At 34.9% G+C, this 22,586-nt stretch overlaps 3 protein-coding genes across 3 annotated transcripts; all 3 read right to left on the reverse strand.

The window, feature by feature from the left end:
• Nucleotides 1–1,275: 1,275 nt before the first annotated feature.
• Nucleotides 1,276–2,445, reverse strand: LOC113318910. Its single transcript, XM_026567191.1, has 2 exons — nucleotides 2,113–2,445; nucleotides 1,276–1,794 (listed from the first exon to the last, which is right to left on the reverse strand). The coding sequence occupies exons 1-2, from the start codon at nucleotides 2,401–2,403 to the stop codon at nucleotides 1,531–1,533; spliced, it is 555 nt and encodes a 184-aa protein (XP_026422976.1). The 5' UTR covers nucleotides 2,404–2,445; the 3' UTR covers nucleotides 1,276–1,530.
• A 2,112-nt stretch (nucleotides 2,446–4,557) lies between these two features.
• LOC113316135 (auxin response factor 2-like) lies at nucleotides 4,558–12,075 on the reverse strand. The gene is made up of 14 exons (XM_026564356.1): nucleotides 11,945–12,075; nucleotides 11,730–11,838; nucleotides 11,591–11,641; nucleotides 7,761–7,767; nucleotides 7,383–7,495; nucleotides 7,117–7,212; nucleotides 6,903–6,959; nucleotides 6,428–6,583; nucleotides 5,783–5,867; nucleotides 5,564–5,654; nucleotides 5,239–5,403; nucleotides 5,007–5,126; nucleotides 4,828–4,903; nucleotides 4,558–4,731 (listed from the first exon to the last, which is right to left on the reverse strand). The coding sequence occupies exons 1-14, from the start codon at nucleotides 12,073–12,075 to the stop codon at nucleotides 4,558–4,560; spliced, it is 1,431 nt and encodes a 476-aa protein (XP_026420141.1).
• An 8,289-nt stretch (nucleotides 12,076–20,364) lies between these two features.
• On the reverse strand, nucleotides 20,365–21,534 carry LOC113318914. The gene is made up of 2 exons (XM_026567197.1): nucleotides 21,202–21,534; nucleotides 20,365–20,883 (listed from the first exon to the last, which is right to left on the reverse strand). Exons 1-2 carry the CDS (start codon nucleotides 21,490–21,492, stop codon nucleotides 20,620–20,622), a joined length of 555 nt encoding a protein of 184 aa, XP_026422982.1. The 5' UTR covers nucleotides 21,493–21,534; the 3' UTR covers nucleotides 20,365–20,619.
• Between the last annotated feature and the right edge of the window lie 1,052 nt (nucleotides 21,535–22,586).

The raw sequence follows: 22,586 nt of genomic DNA on the forward strand, positions 1-22,586 counted from the left end.
TTATCGTACTACATTAACTAATCATAGACTTCTTGGTATTATTAGAGATATATCTCCTTGTCGTACTTTTGGCTGTGATGCGAATGAAACAGTGGAACACCTTTTCTTCTATTGTCCTTTTGCGAAACAAGTCTAGGCACTCAATCCTAATCCAGTTCAATTCCAATTTAATGATTCAGTTCAATTAATCGACATTTGTAAATCACCTAGTAGTTCAATCTCTTTGGAATTAGTTCTGAAATCCAGTTCAATTCCAATTTAATGATTCAGTTCAATTAATCGACATTTGTAACTCACCTAGTAGTTCAATCTCTTTAGAATTAGTTCTGACAAAGATGTGGTTCATCTGGAAAGAGAGATGCAATATAGTTTTTCAAGGGAAACAAAAATCAGTTGCACAACTAACTATAGAAATACAGAGACATGTTCAATTTTGGCACAACAATAATAACAAATCAAGAAAGAATATCCCTCGTAGAAGACAAATAGTTGAAGAAATCTGGAAATTTCCAGCAAAGAATCATCATAAAATTAATGTAGATGCAGCTTGAATAACTTATGACAAGACATTTGGTTTTGCACTAATTTTAAGAGATGATGTAGGTGAATTTGAGAAAGGGAGAGCAGGACCATCCACAGCAGCTGAACCAGAAGAGGCAGAAGCGATAGAATTGTTGCAGGCTGCAACATGGGCAAAAAAGGAGAATAATTTCAGTATTGAAGGAGATTGTAAGATTTTTTTTGATTTTTTTGCAAGGAAAGAGCTCCACAATTTCTTAGCAGATCTGTCAGGCAATATTGATGGAGGCTGACAAGATTGCTGAAAATTGTCAAAATTTTATCGGTTTTTTCTTTATTCCTTGAACTGACGATAGGGCAGCAGACTTATTAGCTAGTTAAGGAGGTAAAATCTTTTGACTGTGTTGCTAATTGGGACAACGTCCCACCATCTTGTATCGTCTTTCAAATTTCAGTAGATAAATCCATAATGCTAGCAATGAACACTCAACTCCCACATTAGATAGCTCTACTTCTATTGTACCACAGCTCCCTAACACGTTAAGTTAGTTGTTTGGAATGCATCAACAATTTACGAAAGAAAGATTTTAAAAACAAACTTGATCACACGGTCACATTGTCTCTCTCTACTTTTCATAGTTGGTAGACAACATATTTCTCCCATATCCCGTTAATTTTTAACTATATACACCTCAAGAAAAATGGATCAAATTGACACACCTGGATGTTGATAACAAATAAAAAAGTAGCCCGATAGATGCACAAGTACTAATTTGATATTTTCATTTGAGTGGTTGAATACATAGCTAGCCACTAATCTTAAAATCTCATCAATATTAAATTGAGAAATCACTGAAACACTTGTTACACAGAATGGACAGATTCCGTACATCATATACACGGCCCAAAAGAAAAAAAACTAGTGAGAATAGTGTTGAACAGTAGATGCAACATACTGACAAGAGCAAAGGTGAGAATGATTTCTCCACATTGTATTTTTAGGAGCTAGATTTATTGTTGCTCGATGCGTTGGGAGATTAGCTGGATCGCTGCGTTTGCTGATGAGAAGGCTCCATGAAAGCTTTCCTGATAAGATATAGATTCTAAATCTCTTGCCATCTTTAATAAGATAATCCCAAGGTCTGCCTCTTTCCGAACTACCAAAGATTCATAGTATGATCTGGCTGCAACCTCACTAATTTCTACATTTGTATCTTCAACGCAATATTCATCGTCTAACCATTTATGCAACACTACTTTAAGCCACTCAGATTCCTGCAAAGGACATTTTCACCAAATCTTCAGCAGTTATTTACTCTCAACTCTTATCGGCTCATCCTTGGAGGCTTAGAGCGATTTTCATTATGAAATTTGATCAGTAACCTAATAGACACTTCTGACCGCACCGAGAAACTAAACGGAACTAATGGAAAATTAATAAATAGACCAAATCTCTCATCACCGCCAAAACAAAATTCGTAAAATTGATCAATTAGGTTAATTAACTTAATTACATGATCAAACATTTGATAGTATCTTAAGAAATTCAATAAATGTCCCTATGAAGTAACTAAAGGAAAAATTAAATGTTACCTGAAGAGCATTTGAAGGGATTAACCAATGACTAGGAACTCTAAGATCCTGAACCAAATCTCCTTCTTCATCTTCGTTTAAGTCTTGATAGTTAGAAAGAGAAAAATATGTTCTTGTTCTTGAGATGCACGGGAATTGAAGAAACGAGTTTTTTACCCTAATTGAACTCACAGAACTAAATATAATGGAATTTGATCTGTTGTTTTTATTAGTTAAGGAAGTAAGGTTTGGGTAAGCAAAGAAGGACTTGGGATTTACAGTGGAAGAGCAGAAAACTAGTGGTGACGCCATTGAATTTTGTCAGTTCACAGTTAAGAGATGATAACTGTTTCTAACCTCACTTTATTGGCAGGGGAATGGATATTTACACCCAATGAACAGAAAATAGCCTTGAAATTTTGAAACGAACAAACTTGTTGGGATGAATGCTATCCAGGATCATCACGTCGTGTACAGGAATAAGTAGTTAGCTTTATATACCCTAAGAGTCTAAAAACATATATAGACACTTCATTTGAGAAGCAAGTCACTGTAAAAGTGGTGAACCAAGTTTCCACTGTGATTCAAATAATGCAGAATTTGAAAAATGTGGCAGAACTCATAGGGGCTCATCACGTCATCACTCAACAGGAACAACTATTGAGTAACAAATTCGAGATGTATTAAGTGACATACCCAGAAATCTTTTTAAGGTTTCAATCGTGTGCGAGATTGCAATAATTTACCTTGATTTTAAATAAGCGGCACTGCGGCTGTATTCGAGCACCCTGCAACTTTTGCTTCGGATATTTGCAAATGCAGCAAGTCATACTGTCATAGCATGCACCGATTAAGCAGGGTTTTTGAGGAATCTAAGGCTCTTTATTCACTTTTGAGAGATCAAGCTGTGGCTCATGTTAGTGAACAAAGTCACAGAGTTATGTAATAGGGGTTTTATTTCATTATTATTCTTCATATGAAATTGAAAATACATACAACATTTATGGAATTATGACATAAGTTTATAGCTATATATAAGTCATGCAAACAGACCAAGACTAGACTAGACTAGACAAGAGCGACTCTTGACCAACACAGCAACAGACATGCATACATGTTAGATTGCTCTTAACAAACCATTACCTACTTTCTGCTTATTTATTTTCTTCTTATTATACCTCTCCACTTCTTATTTAGTTACAAACATACTTTTCTACTGATATATATATGGATAGACCAACTCTTAACTCTATATAGCTAGAGAACCTAACTGATCAGTAACTTTACATATATATAGCCAGACCATATTTTGGATAGGATGATGCATGTTGATGATAATGGTAATGAGATTATGGTAATGGTGATGTTATCCTTATTCTATTTTCTTCTTCAACTTTGGATAAGTACGTATCGCACAAACATTTACTGTGGGATTGGATTGGGCGAATCAGGATCCATGTTATTGACTTCTTCCTTGGGGCTAATGTAGATCTTTTGAACTACTCGTCGAAATTCCCTGCATTCATAATGAAACAGAATTAGACAACAACTTAAATGATTTATATGTACCAACTACTTCGAGCACAATTCATTTAGTTAATGGGTTTTGATGCTTAACGGCAAGGGAAATCGCCTAGAAACATGATATCCAAATTGTACTTCTTAACATAAAGAATATCAGTTAAACTAAACAAGACATAAATACTTGTAAATTAGTCTATAATGATCACCTTATAAAATTTGGGGGGGTATTGGAACAGCTCTGGCATGGCTTTTCGACACCACTTCCAGATCCACTAGAATATGAAGGATTCGTGATCTTAGATGAGTCGGAAATTTGATCAGAATCCACCATGCCGAAATGTGGAACATGACAATTGTCATGAAAGAATTGTGGGAAACTCATTTCTGAAGCTGGAGTTGTTCCCATTGGAATCTTTACTAAATCAACACCAAAAAGCATGCAGGGGCTACTGTCTCTTTGCTGATGCATTGGTACTTCATCGTGTGCATGGCCCATCATTCCTGGGAAACCAGAACTTGGGAAACTGAATTGAGGAACTGACCGGTTCTCACTAAATCCAGAATTGCTACTGTCATTACATGTTGAAAATAGGGGTGGATGAAAGTTGCTACCGAATCGTGACACATCTTGATATGCACAATTAATTGGTAAATTATTTCCAGGATCCATATAAAAAGGATCATTTCTTTGAAACGGGAACGGGTTCTGACCCCAGTTATAGTTCCTTGGAGGTATCAAATTTGGGTTTGATGGAATTTGTCCATTTTCTTGACCATGAAAGACCCCTGAAGACTGCCCTGGCAGTGGTGGTGCATGCTCAGTCGAACCTAAGGATAGTCCTAATGAAGGAGCTAAATTTAGATGATTCATACGCGGTTCAGTAAAAGTAGTAAGTAAGAATCCATTTTGGTTAAATCTTCTAAACTTATCAGTAAACATTACTAACCATCATTGCACAGTGTAGATGATTCATCTGGTGATGCTTGACTGGTTCTAAGTCTCTTTGTTCGGGATTGAACCTGTTGCATGTTAGTCGCAGCTGAAAGTGGTTCAATCATCCATGGAGAAATCCGAAGTGGACGTGGCACGGAGGAAGATGGTTCATCCCAATGAGCCTATGAATGTATTGCATGAGTAAAATTAAGTCAAAATATATATACAAGCTTGTTGTTCATTTCAATTACAATTGGAGAAGATCAAGAGTAACTTACGACGAGACATTTCCATTGCGAGCAGGGCCAGTGAACAGGATCATCCTCTTCGATACCAACTAAGGTGCCTGAAGGTCTGGTTTACGGAAACATGCATGTAGACATGATGATTTGACCATGAAATCAAACGAGATTAAAAAAAAAATAATAATAATAATTAGTACACTAAGTTAGGTCACCTTTCTTCTGGAGCTTCTTCCCTGTCAATCCTCATTTTAAATCTAGTCCCAACTGCAAAACTGCTTCTTACGCTATTCATGTATTGCTTATATGGGATCAAGAACTCTGATGGGCTTGTCCTGAGAAATCGAAAACAATTGTTTAAGAATGCCAAACACAACTGTTTCCGGTACAAAATAAACATATTTATAATTACCTATACTAGGACGAATCTGATTAAAAAAAAATTACCTTGGACGATAGTAAACACTGAACATGGATCCAGTTGAAAGTGCATGCGAAGCAGTTGCGAGTATGCCAAGCTGCATGGTGTGACTGCTGACTGATGTTGATGGATAACTTTGCATCTTACTTGAAGCACGGCGAAACCCAACGCGAAGCTCCCCATCTTCTGCCCTGAAATTACAAACATATATCTACGGTGACTCTCGATAATGCAGCAGTACTGACTTCTAATCAAATAAATAAACCAATGACCCCCAGCAAGACAAAGCAATTGACCACAAAAGAATGGTACTCTCAAGAAAGCATAAATATGAGACAAGTTGAGGAAAACCTTATGAAAATAAAGGTATCACCAGCAACAAGTTTCTTTGAGTTCACAAATGTACTCCAACCACTTGTAAGCAAGTGCCTCTTGGGTTGACCTAGATTTATGTTAGAGAAGAATACATGCATTTAGAAGATCAATGAGGCAGAAAATGAAATTACAAAATGTTAAAGAAAAGAAGCAATCAAGTAAATGACCGTCAATTCATCATATGATGATATTTACCACGATAAATATGGCGGAAGCGCCATTCTACCCCATGCAAATCTTTTGCCACCAACTCTTGACATGGTGGTTGCTGGCTCATGTCCTACAACAACAACAAACAACAACCAAATTAAGTCTAAAAGCCTTCAAAATGGGGATTCAAAATAAAAATTATAAACCAGAGGAAACAAAATGAAGTTATAAAAATACTTCTATGATCATCTTAGAACAGCAAGATGATTCGTCTCCTAGATTAGCTAATTGATCTGGGCTTGATAAAATTCAACGAAATCCGTCAACTATATAAATACAGTGATGTTGAGGACGTGCCATGAAAACACTTGCGTTTTGGATGCTGGACAAGAGGAGCATTCTTTCTTCAAGTTTCGACACATCATTACCCACATGTCACATGAAATGCATTCGTCTTCCCAGCATCAAAAGATTCCTCTCCTTCCAGACTCAAATGTTTCGTGGTAAATTTGCTTTAGAACCAACTAAAACCGAAAAACTTTACTTTTCCTGATTAAACCCAGAAAGAAAGTGAAACGGATATACCCACGGAAAGTCGAAGATCATTAATTATTCTTAATTTTCAGTTGGACTCCATATATAAACTTCAGCGCGTGGTTTATCTAATAGTGAGTTGAAACTAAAACATACCAAAGGTGGAAGACATTCATTAGCATGTCGTCTAAGAACCGAAAATCCTCCATGAGTACTTGTATCAGATGGAGTAAGTATCTTGCAAAAGGAGTAAACTTTAGTGTTCTTAGGAGGAAAAAGAAGTTTCTCTTTGTTTATTCCAGGTTCATCTTGCTGCGAGAAAAGTCATCAGTTATTTTAGTTAGCTATATTTTTGAAAACCCAAAACAATTAAATGCATATTATACTCCATCCGCCCTAATTAAATGACCTAGTTAAAATTTATTAGTAAATTTAAAATTGATTTATCTCTCAAACTATACAACGGATTTTCGTAAATTTTGTATCGTTGGAAAACATTTTAAAACACATACCTAATGAATATAAATATGACTATCAAATTTTACATATTTTTTATAACAATATTAATTTATTACTCCATTTATTTATGGTATATGTCATCTAATTAGGGACGGAGGTAATATAACAAAACCTTCGAGTCCGGAACTAGTGTCACTTGAGCAAACACTTCATCTGATTCCATTTCAGCCTACAAATTTAAACCGAAGACAGAATCAGTCAAATAAAATTTAATCAAACTTAAATTAATGCAGCAACAAATCTATAACACATTCAGCACCAAAGTCGGAAATGAACAGTTTTTTATGGGTGAGTGAGAGAGAGAGATTGAATAACAATATCTATACCTTAAGTTGTACATATATAACTCTGCAGAGAATCTTTGATGGTAGATCATAAACAGGCATTTGAGAACTGGTTCGTTGATTTGTATATGCTTCGACCTACACCAATAAAAAGCCAAGCAAATGAAACAAAATAAAGGAGATATAATTACAGAGAAATTCACAAGTGTTGCGGTAATATTCTTTAAATGTTGTATAAAAAAGGAAATACAAACTGAAGAAAACACCCTGTATGCAACAGTACTAGAGACAACCTGAATGAAACGAACCTGTTCTAAGTGACCTTGTGGGAAATAAAAAACTTTCTCTCCTATACGTGGAATTTTAACGGAGGGTCCAGCACATGCATTCCATAATGCGCCATATATTCCATCTCTTTCGTCTGTTAACCCGAAAACACAATTCGGTTGTTAATGGGGTTTCAGCTAAAAAGAAATCTAGAAAACAAAACTCTGATCCAAGTTTGAATATTTTGAATTGTTGAAAATTTACACCGAAAATGAAAAATAACTAGGATCAAAAGTGAAAACCAGCTGAAGTGCATAGGTAACAAATACCCAGAAAAAAACATTTTATTGGCCAAATTAATAATTTAATGTCCAACCCAAGAAGGAACATAGTATTACAATAAAGGAGTACAGAATCACCTTCAATCTTCAAAGTTGAAAACAGGCGCAAAAAAAGAAAAGCCAAAATAAAGGAAAAACACAACATGAGCGAAAACATATACATGTAGAATGCTTGGGAAAGAGAGAGTGAGAGGGAGAGAGAGAGGTAGCTTATGCATGCACCTCTGGATTTGCAGAGTAAGACTTGTTCTAAGGAAGTAGGGTCTTTGATGATATCAGGACATATACCCTCTAAATTCAATCCTTCTGCTCCCACACAGCCCATCATCTTTGACAATAAACCTCTGCCTCTCTCTAATTATACATGCACAAACTCAAATACACAGCAATTAGTGGAGCAACTTTGATAAACAATGAAGTAAAACTTAGTAAACTCTCAAACAACGACAGTAACAGTTTTAGCTAGAGATATATATATATATATATCAAACTTAAGGCATTACTCATACTCCTGTAGCAAGACTCTCTATGGTTTCTTCTCATCCATTAAACTTCTCTTTATATAATAATTAGGAGACCATCACGCCTCCTCTCTCCTCAACGCCTTTTTGCTTTTCAGGAACACCTGCTCTCGTTTGCTGCCTCTTCCCAGCTGCACACTCCTTAATTTTTACCCCGTGTCTATTTTTCAGTTTGTGCATGCACTATTTTAATACTAACATACCAATTTTGACTCTGATTTGTTGTACACCTCGCAGTTGCACCGATTCAAAACTCAAATACAATTTTCAACAAATATTTGATTTGGAAAGATATCAATCTAATATATATAGCATGCAAGACTCAGGAGCTCTACATGGAATAACAGCTCTTAAGTTACCTGCTGTACATAGTCGTATACGTAGCCTAGATTCACTTGATCTGTCCTTGAATAACCTAGTTTTAGCTTTGGTTACATGAAAAAAACGACAATTCCCAACACCTAAAAGTAATACCGTCATCAAAATGTGCCGGAAGGACCGGAACATAGATAGGAAAAGAGAAAAGGGCGGCTCTTCCGTTACGACTCTTTTGACAGACGTGATGTTTAACAAGCGGAAACTGACATTAACAAACGGCGTTAAATCTGGGTTTTTGTTTGATAGCTAAACCAAAACCAATTGGTTTAACTGAAAGAAACACAATTGAGTTCTTTGAGAAACATTTGTCAAAAAGTACTGAAATCGTGTCATTAACTGAGGTTAAATAGGTGAAAAAGAAGAAGAATTTGATCAGTTACAAGTTTTATTTGTCTTAGTTAGGGTTAGGTTTTGGATCCCGTGTTATCATGAGAAGTATACAAACACGCGAGATTTGCTTGCCCTAACTTGTTTTTTTCTATTCACATCTTATCGAAGCTGGAAATCAGTTACAGAATCATATTTTTCGTTTCTCATTTTCAAATTTCAAGGTTCCTATATAATAGAATTTGATGTACCGGTGTTTTGCACTGCGATTATGCATGCATGCATGCATGCATAATAACATTTGATTAGCTCCTACTAGAAATTTTAATGCAAGTTATATAAGTATAACATTGCAATTATTTCAATGTTACTTTGCATTTGCTGTATTTTAACCATAATATTATATGACCAGTTGTAGTTAACTACTTCTATTTACTTAAACCTTAATGCTATTTGGGTCGAGAACAATTACTAATCTAGGAATTACTAGTTAATCCACTATAGGAAGAACCGGTTACTGTGTAGTCCATTTCTCTCGTCCAGCATACGTGTAAGGTGTTTTATGTGTATTTCATAAATGTTGTAATTGTCCCTCCGTCCAATCAATACCTAACATAAAACACGTCAAGCATATTATTTTATTTTTCAGATCTGAATCGATTAAGAAGAAGAAGACCGAGAGCAGATTCATGAAGAAGAAGAACAAAGAAGAGAAATATAATTCAATTGAAGAAGAACAACAACAAAGAAGAACAAGATATCATTCCATTAATAGATCAGCGAATAAAAAAATAAGAGATATGGATTTAATCAATATTGGGATTCTTAACTTTTTAATCTATTTCCTCGTCTGGATCTGTTATTCAACATTGAAAACGAAGGTAGTCCATTCAAAACGATATGATTAGTTTATTAAAGTGAAGATTAATACTCCTTTCGTCTCCGGTTAGTTTTGATTTCAATTTTTTGTTAATTTTATCTTTGATCAAATTGTTTTGGGTTTTAGGTTCGTATAAAAAAGATTGGGGAGATTTTGTACGATCCTACAATAACCCAATTGTTTTTCTTTTTTTGTACATATTTTCATTCAGAACATATTGAATCATCAACGTTTTCCTTTTATACATATTTTTCTTTCAGTACATATCAACATGTATTGTTGGATCATCTATTCTTTTTTTCTTTTGTACTTTTTTTTTCTTCTGTAAATATTTTCCTTGAGTAAATATTAATATGTATTGTTGTATCAGTATGTACTATTGAATCATATACTTTTCCATTGATACACGTTTTTGTTCAGTACATATCAATATGTATTATTGGATATGTATTGTTGGATCATCCACTCTTTTTCTTTGGGTACGTATTTTTCTTTAGTACATTAATATGTAGTGTTGGATCATCTACTCTTTTTTTCTTTGTCTCTTTTCCCCTCAGTACATGGTTTCCATGAGTACATATCAACATGTACTATTAGATCAATATGTACTGTTGAATCATACTTTTTCCTTCAATACATATTTTCCTTCGTACATATCAATATGTATTGTTGACCAATATGTACAATTGGATCTTCTACTCTTTATTTTTCTTTGTACTCTCTTCTTACTGTGGTATTTGTGTATTCTTTGTATTCTTCGATCTTGTTTTTACCAGGATTCACCAAATGTAAATTTCTCCATGGTTTTAGTAAAATAGGGTTTTCTTCAATCTTTTCTCAATATGTATTATTGATCAATATGTACAATTTGATGAGTTTGTTTGATTTTTTTGTTTATCTGTTTGATGATTTCCTTTTTAACATTTCAGTTTGTTTGGTTGGTTTGAAAATTTGATTTTTCATTTTGATTATTTTTTGCTCTAAACCTAATCATATTTTAGTTTATTTTTGCTGTTTTGATTTGCAGTTTTCATTACTGTTGATCGAGAAGAAAGAACGAAGAAGTTGTAGAGAAGAATAAAGAAGGAAGTAGTGGGAGGAAACGGTTAAAGCGTGAGTGAGGATAGCCTGATAACTTTACATATGTTTAAACCTTTTTGGACTAAAGGAAAATAATGTTTAATCCCGCTGGACTAGCCACTAACCCGGGTCGGGTTTAGTGGACTAAACAGGAAATCCCTCATTACTAATACGGCTTCTAATGATAAAAGGAAATGAGTTAAAGAACTCCATTTTTGACAGTGTTGTAAAAGTTTAGACACAGCAGGAACTTACAACGACCGTTATAACGAGGAAGCATTCACAAACGATCGTTATAACGTGATAGTGACGCGAGATCTAGTCTATTATGCATGTTTTTAATGTCGTTTACGAAGGCGACATTGTACAGATTTATCCATGAAACTGTCGTGACCATTGACACGTATCGACAACTACAAACCCTACAAGATGGAATTGTATTCAGTGTTATCATCAAAATTGTTTGCACTCGCTTTTCTTAACCTAAATTGACACATTTAATTCAACGTGGAATTAGAGATGTAGTGATCAAAATGTGGCATGCATTCCAAATAATTAAGGGAAACATGTACCACAGGATGTTATCCATTTTTGATTATTGACTATATTCCACGTATTCCTTCACTTTCACCCGATGCCCGGTGTGCATGTTTTCTTTTATAGATTACCCACATTTGTATGAAACTTAAAGGTTTGCAGCAACACACAATCCCCATAATTACCTTAAAAGTTTCATCACCCTCCAGCTTTGTGTTTAAAATACCAATTTTGTACTACGGATAATTGTTCAAAAGATAAAACATATACCTACTTCAACAACTTTCTCACCTATGTCACAAGTCCATTCTTTCACTTCCTCACCTTCTGCATCATCATATTTTGGCGATCACTTTTGCCTTCTTCATATCTGTCAGGTTCTTCTTCATCCAAGTCAGTATCAGTTTCACCGCATTCTTCATCATCATCAGATCTTCATGAGTTTCCACTGTGAGTCATCTTTAATAGGCAAGTCATGAATATCATGGTTCTTCATATTTGTACTCTCAGGCAATGCATCAAGTTTTTCTTAAGCTAACAATGCTTCCAATGTATCATGTTCCTCATCAAGTTCAATTGATGGTTGGTTCTTCTGTTTCTTCTTTATTGCAGGTGATTTTGAAACATGTCTCTTTGTGGGGGTATGCTGAGATGTCTGCTGACTAGGCATGTCCACTGAAAACTGACTTGGTTGTTGTACTGGTGACACTTGTGATGTGTGCTGACTTGGATCATTTGTCACTATATCTTATTCTTCACAAAAATTGGTTTGCCAAAATTCATCATCAAGACTCTCCCAATCTCTGATAACTGGTAACTCTTGTTGAGTCTGTGTTTGTGGCTCCACAACTTCTTCATCCACAATAAAAGGACCTACATCATCACCAACTTCATCAATCAAAACAACTGGAGGAACTAATTGTTCACCAGGTTTCATAACGTTCATAGCTTTATCATAACTCATAAACAAATGAACTTCATTCGGTACATCTTGGTCTGATTCATTCCAAAACTTCGACAGCTCACTCTGTTCATCAATAGAACGATAAAGTCTCCTCTAGTTGAAACTTATAACCCTAACAGATTGAGCCTCATCTGCATTCCAAAATACCCCCTAAAAAAGTAATGATCTTCATGACAGTATATTTACACGCATCTCAGTTATGTTTTCTTTTGCACGTATCTGCATGCATGATACAGCATGAATTAAACCATTAAGCTCAAGATCTTAGATATGCAGTTTCTCAAACTTGGTTTAGTTAATGGGTTCTTTTTTTCTCGTGCACAATACTCATAGTGGAGCCTCTCCTTTTTGCTCCATTTAGGGTTTATCACGAGGTTCACACTTAACCTAGCATCTCCACTTGTACAGATTATACAAACTCATAATTGCAAGTGCGTCCTACATGATACCGTCGGATCATTAATTTTCAATGATAGGATACCCACCCTATTATATGCATGTAATTCTCTTGTAAATACATCAAGATACTAAATTGAAATTTATATTAATAATTGATAATCTCTAAATAAGAAGACTTAGCCTTTACATAGCTTCAATAAACTGACTAAGTAAAGAAAAGGAAATCTATCTAGACTAGGAAAGCAAAATCTTGTAACACAAGAACTACTCGATGAAGAGTGTGATAAAATAAAGAAACCAAAATAAGCAAAGTAATAGGAACGATGTACTACATCACATAGAAGATAGAATATGCAAGATCAAAGTATTTTTAACTAAAGATAATTAGATGAAACTAGACACTCTATGTGGCTGCTCATTCCATATGGGGAAATCACAGTTAAATCTTTATATAATAAACCGAATCAACCAAGGATCAACACACACGATCTAGATATGCATGTCCAATTCTGGAAAGACTTATGGGAGTTAGACTGTTCTGGAGAATAAAAACTTTTGCATGGAAGTGTCTCCAAAATGCTTTGTCAACTAATGATGTAGGACATCTACCTGTTTTCAATGTATCAACTGTCCCAGTTGATCCCTTTATCTCGTATCAACTTTCACAGTTGATCCCTTTGCGCTGTATCAACTGTCACAGTTGATTCTTTGGTTTACTTGTGTTACAAGTCTAGAAATTCTTCTTTTAGAGTTTCTTTATTTCTTCTTTTAGAGTTTTACTATTTTTAGGTTCTTTTCATGCCTATATAAACAGACTTATTAAGTTCTTGTAAGACACACATTATTATCAAAGATTATTCAATACAACTCTTTCAGAGCTTTCTATCCTTCTCATCTCTAAAACCTATTATTCTTTCTGTTTTCTCATCCTTTTTCTTCTCTTCTCAACACCAGCAATCTTCGTATTGCTTTCTTCTCTTATCATACTACATTAGTTGGTATCATTCGACAATAGATTTTCATCTTTTCTATGATCCTGTTATTCGCTTCCGCAAACCCTTTTATCAATTATTAAAAAAAAAATTCTATGGCAGGCAACGTTACTCAAGAAGCTTTCGACGCTGCTATTACCAAGCTTACCGATCTTATTGTTGCAAGTACTACTTCTAGTAATGCTTCTAGTACTTCAATTAACACAAATATTTCTACAATTAATACCAATATTGCTACGGTTTCAGATAACCTAACAAAGCTGGAGAAAACTTGCTTTACTTAGTATGAAAATTTTGAAAAGAAGTTTGAAGATATACATCTGATTTTAGATAAGTTTGTCACCACTCTTAAGATTGAGGATGAAGAAACTTTAAATCTACTGGCTGAAGCTAAGAAACCATCATCAAAAAAGAAAAATTTGTTTGTCCAGAAGGATGATATTCCTGATGAAATTATGCAAAAGATAAAGAGCACATTACAACATGAAGGGTTTATTGGTTATACTCCCAAAAAAAGTTCTATTCCTCATGTACACGACCGTGATAATGAAGACCTTGAAGAGACACAACAAGAACAAATTTGGATTGACGAAAAAATGCTCAAATCTTCACAAAATCCTTATAGTTCTTTACCTGAATACAAGTTGAAAGCTGACATTCCAAGTTTTAATGGCAGTTTCAAATTGAAGAACTTTTAGATTGGTTTTATGAAGTTGAGGCTTTCTTTCAGTTTATGGAAATTCCAGATGATTCTAAAGTTCGACTTGTTGCATATAAGCTTAAAAGAGGTGCTGCTGCTTGGTGGGAAACCCTATGTGAGGTCAAAGTTCTTTCTTCAAAACCTCCTATTCTTACTTGGTATTGAATGCGCAAGTTATTGTGAGCTAAATTTCTTCCTCAATATTACAAACAACAATTGTTTGTTAAACTTCAAAACTCTAGACAAGGAGCACGTCTAGTGGAAAATATGTGGCTGAATTCTATAATCTTATCCCTCGTAATCAGCTGAAGGAGTCGGAAGAACAATTGGTAGCAAGATTTATTGAAGGTTTGAATATTCTAATTCAACAGGGAATGGTTCAATCAGTTTTCGCAATGGTTGAAGCTATACAACAAGCTATAAAGGTGGAAAGGCGTGTCCTTAGTACTTCCAGACAAGCAACTCCTTGCCAAGCTTGTTATCAGCATTACTATAAACTTGCCAAACTATTTAACTATTCTTATAGTTATCAAGGTGAAAAGGGATCAACAATCGTTGTTGATCCATATTCGTAGGGATCAACTATCTTTATTGATATACATGATAGAAGTGCAAACCAACCATACCAACAACAACCAGTGAGTTTTTCTTTTGCTCAACCGACTTTTATCACAAATACTTCACCTATTTTACCATCTCCTATTGAGCCTCAATCCATTCAGCAACATCAACCTAAGTCAGCAAGCGTCAGATTTTCTAATAGGATGAAAAATCAGTTTCCACCTCCAAACAAGCCAACTAATGTTTATTCAAAATATCGTGAAGATATATGTAGTAAATGCAATCAACCTGGTCATTCTTCAGCTGACTGTAGACGCTTTGATGGTTTCATTGGAGATAATCATATACTGACTGACTCAAAGGATGTTGAAATTTTTGATGATGATGAAGGTGAAGAAGCTGAAAATATTGATTTACATGATTCTTATGGTGAACAATTTGTTGGAATGATTCGACCACTCATGCTTACTGAACCATGTTATTCTCAAAGACATAATATTTTCAAAACCAAGTGCTTTATATGTGGCAAAGTCTGTGATATGATCATTGACAGTGGCAGTGTCGACAATTACATTGCATCTGTTGTTGTCGAGAAAATGGGTTTACCAACTACACCGCATCCTACTCCTTATCATGTAGGTTGGGTGAATAGTTCCTCTACACAGAGAATTACTCATCAGTGTGTTATTAAGTTTTCTTTTGTTGGATATGAAGAATCTGTACTATGTGATGTTATCGATATGAATGCAACACATCTCCTACTTGGAAGACCATGGCAGTATGATGTTAGAGCAGTTCATAACTGTTTTGATAATACTTATACCTTTTACAAAGATGGTAAACGAGTAACTCTGTTTCCTTCCAAGTCTTCTTCAGTATTTAAGGAACGTAGTGATTGCAAGACTACTGCTTTGGTGACTACTATCTCCCGCTCTTTACATTCAACTCACACTTTGAGTTCTCATGAAGACACCAAACCTATGGTACAAGTTCCTTCTCAGGTACAACCTTTATTATCTAAATATCATGCATTATTTTCTGAAGAATTACCTGTGAGTTTACCACCTTTTCGAGATGTTCATCATTGCATTGATCTTATTCCTCGAGCTTCTTTACCTAATCAAGCTCATTATAGGTTAAGTCCTACTGAACATGAAATTTTACAGGGTCAAGTTAATGATTTATTAACTAAAGGATTAATTAGACCTAATAATAGCCCTTGTGTTTGTCCTGCTTTTTTGGTGCCAAAAAAAGATAATGGATGGAGAATGTGTATCCATTGCAGATCTTTGAATCGTATAACCATTCCTTATAGGTTTCCCATTCCTCGTATTGAGGATATGATTGATCTTTTAGCAGGGTCTATCATTTTCACTAAACTTGATCTTCGCAGTAGTTATCATCAGGTTAGAATAAGAATTGGAGATGAATGGAAAACTGCTTTCAAAACGAGAGAGGGATTATATGAATGGCTTGTTATGCCTTTTGGTTTGTCTAATGCTCCTAGCACCTTTATGAGGCTCATGAATCAGATTTTACAACCGTTTCTGAGCAAGTTTTTCATTGTGTACTTTGATGACATATTAATTTTCAGCAGAAGCGCAAAAGAGCATATTAATCATCTTTCTCAGGTGTTCAAAGTTTTGTTTGACAATTCTTTGTTTGTGAACTTGAAGAAATGCATATTTATGTCAGTTGAAATTACTTTCTTGGGATATATTATCTCTTCCAAAGGTATTCATGTGGATCCTTCTAAAGTTCAAGCTATTATGGATTGGCATGTTCCTACTTGTATCAAAGAGGTGAGAAGTTTTCATGGATTAGCTTCTTTTTATAGGCGTTTTGTACTAAATTTCAGCACCATTGTTGCACCTCTTACTGATTGTTTGAGAAGGAACAATTTATATGGACTGAAGAGGCTGATAAAAGTTTTAATACTCTAAAAGAAAAACTATGCTCAACTCATATACTTGCACTGCCTGACTTTTCCAAGCCTTTTCAAGTTGATTGTGATGTTTCTATTATTGGAATTGGAGCAGTTTTATCTCAAGAAGGACATCCAGTTGCTTATCATAGTGAAAAGAACTCTAAGACACATAAAAATTGGTCTACATATGAACTGGAATTACTTGCACTTGTACAAGCTCTTAAACAATGGCATACTTATTTGGTTCATCGAGAGTTTGTCATTAATACTGATAATCATGCTTTGAAGTATCTCCAAACTTCAGCAAAGGTTAATCGTATGCATGATAGGTGGTTATCCACAATTAACAAGTACACCTTTTCTGTTAAACATAAAAGAGGGAAGCTTAATCAAGTTGCAGATGCACTGAGTAGACGGCGACATCTTTTAGCAACCATTCGGAATGAGAGTTTTGCTTTTGATTATATCAAAGAGATTTATGCTGAAGATGGTGACTTTAAGTCACTCTGGGAACAATGCAGTTCTTTGGTTCATGGATTTGATGACTTTCTCATTCAAGATGGCTTCTTATTTAAAGGTAATCGTCTTTGCATTCCTAATGGCTCTTTACGTCTTCATTTAATACGTGAATTGCATGGAAGTGGACTTGGTGGCCATTTTGGCAAAGATAAAACTATTGTACTTGTAGAGGAACGCTATTAGTGGCCTTCACTTAAGCGTGATGTACAAAAATACGTTATGAAATGCATGGTTTGCCAACTAGCTAAGGGTACTGTTCAAAACACCGGACTTTACACTCTTTTACCAATTCCAGAAGCTCCATGGGTGGACATTAGCATGGACTTCATTCTTGGTTTACATAGAACAACTAGAGGTAATGATTCAGTGATGGTTGTTGTGGATAGATACTCCAAGATGGCTCATTTTATAGCCTGCAAAAAGTCTACAGATGCTTCAAATGTTGCATCTTTATTTTTCAGAGAGATAGTTCGATTGCATGGCATTCCTAAGTCTATTACTTCTGATAGAGATACAAAATTTTTGAGCTATTTCTGGAAGACTTTATGGATGCGTTTGGGAACTAGTTGCAGTTCAGCACTACTTCACATCCTCAAACAGATGGGCAAACTGAGGTTGTCAATCGTTCTTTGGGCAATTTAATTCGAGCCAAATGTATTGATAACAACAAACAATGGGATATATTGCTGCCTCACATGGATTTTTCATTCAACACTCCTATAAACAAATCTACAGGTAAAACTCCAATTGAAATTGTTTATTCAAAAGTACCTAATCATGTACTAGACTTGGTTGTATTTCTTACGTTACATAAATCCAATGTCAAAGTTGATAATCTGTTGGAGCAAGCTTCTCAACTACATCATGAGGTAAAAACAAAGCTTGAAGAGTCTAATGCTAAATACAAGGATGCTGCAGATAAGCATAAAAGATTCAAAACTTTTCAAGAGGGAGAGCTGGTAATGATTCATCTACGCAAGGAAAGATTTCCAGTTGGTACTTATAACAAGACTAAGATGAAGAAGTACGGTCCTTTCAAAATCCTAAAAAAAATCAGTGACAATGCATATGTCATTGACCTACCCAAGGAATGGAACATTTCTAATGTGTTCAATGTTCAAGAGATTTTCACTTTTCATGGTGATAATAATCTATTACTTGTTTCAAGCAACTCAGAGACGAGTTTTTCTCAAGAAGGGGGGACTGATGTAGGACATCTACCTGTTTTCAATGTATCAACTGTCCCAGTTGATCCAATTGTTCTGTATCAACAATGACAGTTGATCCCTTTATGCCGTATCAACCTTCACAGTTTATCCCTTTGCGATGTATTAACTGTCACAGTTGATTCTTTGGTTTACTTGTGTTACAAGTCTACAACTTCTTCTTTTAGAGTTTATTTATTTTTCTTTTAGAGTTTTACTATTTTTAGGTTCTTTTCATGCCTATATAAACATGCTTATTAACTTCTTGTAAGACACACATTATTATTATCAAAGATTATTCAATACAACTCTTTCAGAGCTTTCTATCCTTCTCATCTCTAAACCTTAATTATTTCTGTTTTCTCATCCTTTTTTCTCTCTTCTCAACACCAGCAATCTCCATATTGCTTTCTTCTCTTATCGTACTACATTAACTAATCATAGACTTCTTGGTATTATTAGAGATATATCTCCTTGTCGTACTTTTGGCTGTGATGCGAATGAAACAGTGGAACACCTTTTCTTCTATTGTCCTTTTGCGAAACAAGTCTAGGCACTCAATCCTAATCCAGTTCAATTCCAATTTAATGATTCAGTTCAATTAATCGACATTTGTAAATCACCTAGTAGTTCAATCTCTTTGGAATTAGTTCTGAAATCCAGTTCAATTCCAATTTAATGATTCAGTTCAATTAATCGACATTTGTAACTCACCTAGTAGTTCAATCTCTTTAGAATTAGTTCTGACAAAGATGTGGTTCATCTGGAAAGAGAGATGCAATATAGTTTTTCAAGGGAAACAAAAATCAGTTGCACAACTAACTATAGAAATACAGAGACATGTTCAATTTTGGCACAACAATAATAACAAATCAAGAAAGAATATCCCTCGTAGAAGACAAATAGTTGAAGAAATCTGGAAATTTCCAGCAAAGAATCATCATAAAATTAATGTAGATGCAGCTTGAATAACTTATGACAAGACATTTGGTTTTGCACTAATTTTAAGAGATGATGTAGGTGAATTTGAGAAAGGGAGAGCAGGACCATCCACAGCAGCTGAACCAGAAGAGGCAGAAGCGATAGAATTGTTGCAGGCTGCAACATGGGCAAAAAAGGAGAATAATTTCAGTATTGAAGGAGATTGTAAGATTTTTTTTGATTTTTTTGCAAGGAAAGAGCTCCACAATTTCTTAGCAGATCTGTCAGGCAATATTGATGGAGGCTGACAAGATTGCTGAAAATTGTCAAAATTTTATCGGTTTTTTCTTTATTCCTTGAACTGACGATAGGGCAGCAGACTTATAGCTAGTTGAAGGAGGTAAAATCTTTTGACTGTGTTGCTAATTGGGACAACGTCCCACCATCTTGTATCGTCTTTCAAATTTCAGTAGATAAATCCATAATGCTAGCAATGAACACTCAACTCCCACATTAGATAGCTCTACTTCTATTGTACCACAGCTCCCTAACACGTTAAGTTAGTTGTTTGGAATGCATCAACAATTTACGAAAGAAAGATTTTAAAAACAAACTTGATCACACGGTCACATTGTCTCTCTCTACTTTTCATAGTTGGTAGACAACATATTTCTCCCATATCCCGTTAATTTTTAACTATATACACCTCAAGAAAAATGGATCAAATTGACACACCTGGATGTTGATAACAAATAAAAAAGTAGCCCGATAGATGCACAAGTACTAATTTGATATTTTCATTTGAGTGGTTGAATACATAGCTAGCCACTAATCTTAAAATCTCATCAATATTAAATTGAGAAATCACTGAAACACTTGTTACACAGAATGGACAGATTCCGTACATCATATACACGGCCCAAAAGAAAAAAAACTAGTGAGAATAGTGTTGAACAGTAGATGCAACATACTGACAAGAGCAAAGGTGAGAATGATTTCTCCACATTGTATTTTTAGGAGCTAGATTTATTGTTGCTCGATGCGTTGGGAGATTAGCTGGATCGCTGCGTTTGCTGATGAGAAGGCTCCATGAAAGCTTTCCTGATAAGATATAGATTCTAAATCTCTTGCCATCTTTAATAAGATAATCCCAAGGTCTGCCTCTTTCCGAACTACCAAAGATTCATAGTATGATCTGGCTGCAACCTCACTAATTTCTACATTTGTATCTTCAACGCAATATTCATCGTCTAACCATTTATGCAACACTACTTTAAGCCACTCAGATTCCTGCAAAGGACATTTTCACCAAATCTTCAGCAGTTATTTACTCTCAACTCTTATCGGCTCATCCTTGGAGGCTTAGAGCGATTTTCATTATGAAATTTGATCAGTAACCTAATAGACACTTCTGACCGCACCGAGAAACTAAACGGAACTAATGGAAAATTAATAAATAGACCAAATCTCTCATCACCGCCAAAACAAAATTCGTAAAATTGATCAATTAGGTTAATTAACTTAATTACATGATCAAACATTTGATAGTATCTTAAGAAATTCAATAAATGTCCCTATGAAGTAACTAAAGGAAAAATTAAATGTTACCTGAAGAGCATTTGAAGGGATTAACCAATGACTAGGAACTCTAAGATCCTGAACCAAATCTCCTTCTTCATCTTCGTTTAAGTCTTGATAGTTAGAAAGAGAAAAATATGTTCTTGTTCTTGAGATGCACGGGAATTGAAGAAACGAGTTTTTTACCCTAATTGAACTCACAGAACTAAATATAATGGAATTTGATCTGTTGTTTTTATTAGTTAAGGAAGTAAGGTTTGGGTAAGCAAAGAAGGACTTGGGATTTACAGTGGAAGAGCAGAAAACTAGTGGTGACGCCATTGAATTTTGTCAGTTCACAGTTAAGAGATGATAACTGTTTCTAACCTCACTTTATTGGCAGGGGAATGGATATTTACACCCAATGAACAGAAAATAGCCTTGAAATTTTGAAACGAACAAACTTGTTGGGATGAATGCTATCCAGGATCATCACGTCGTGTACAGGAATAAGTAGTTAGCTTTATATACCCTAAGAGTCTAAAAACATATATAGACACTTCATTTGAGAAGCAAGTCACTGTAAAAGTGGTGAACCAAGCATTTCCACTGTGATTCAAATAATGCAGAATTTGAAAAATGTGGCAGAACTCATAGGGGCTCATCACGTCATCACTCAACAGGAACAACTATCATTGAGTAACAAATTCGAGATGTATTAAGTGACATACCCAGAAATCTTTTTAAGGTTTCAATCGTGTGCGAGATTGCAATAATTTACCTTGATTTTAAATAAGCGGCACTGCGGCTGTATTCGAGCACCCTGCAACTTTTGCTTCGGATATTTGCAAATGCAGCAAGTCATACTGTCATAGCATGCACCGATTAAGCAGGGTTTTTGAGGAATCTAAGGCTCTTTATTCACTTTTGAGAGATCAAGCTGTGGCTCATGTTAGTGAACAAAGTCACAGAGTTATGTAATAGGGGTTTTATTTCATTATTATTCTTCATATGAAATTGAAAATACATACAACATTTATGGAATTATGACATAAGTTTATAGCTATATATATAAGTCATGCAAACAGACCAAGACTAGACTAGACTAGACAAGAGCGACTCTTGACCAACACAGCAACAGACATGCATACATGTTAGATTGCTCTTAACAAACCATTACCTACTTTCTGCTTATTTATTTTCTTCTTATTATACCTCTCCACTTCTTATTTAGTTACAAACATACTTTTCTACTGATATATATAATGGATAGACCAACTCTTAACTCTATATAGCTAGAGAACCTAACTGATCAGTAACTTTACATATATATAGCCAGACCATATTTTGGATAGGATGATGCATGTTGATGATAATGGTAATGAGATTATGGTAATGGTGATGTTATCCTTATTCTATTTTCTTCTTCAACTTTG

This window comes from Papaver somniferum, chromosome 10 (genome assembly GCF_003573695.1).
Source record: "Papaver somniferum cultivar HN1 chromosome 10, ASM357369v1, whole genome shotgun sequence".
Classification (NCBI taxonomy): domain Eukaryota; kingdom Viridiplantae; phylum Streptophyta; class Magnoliopsida; order Ranunculales; family Papaveraceae; genus Papaver; species Papaver somniferum.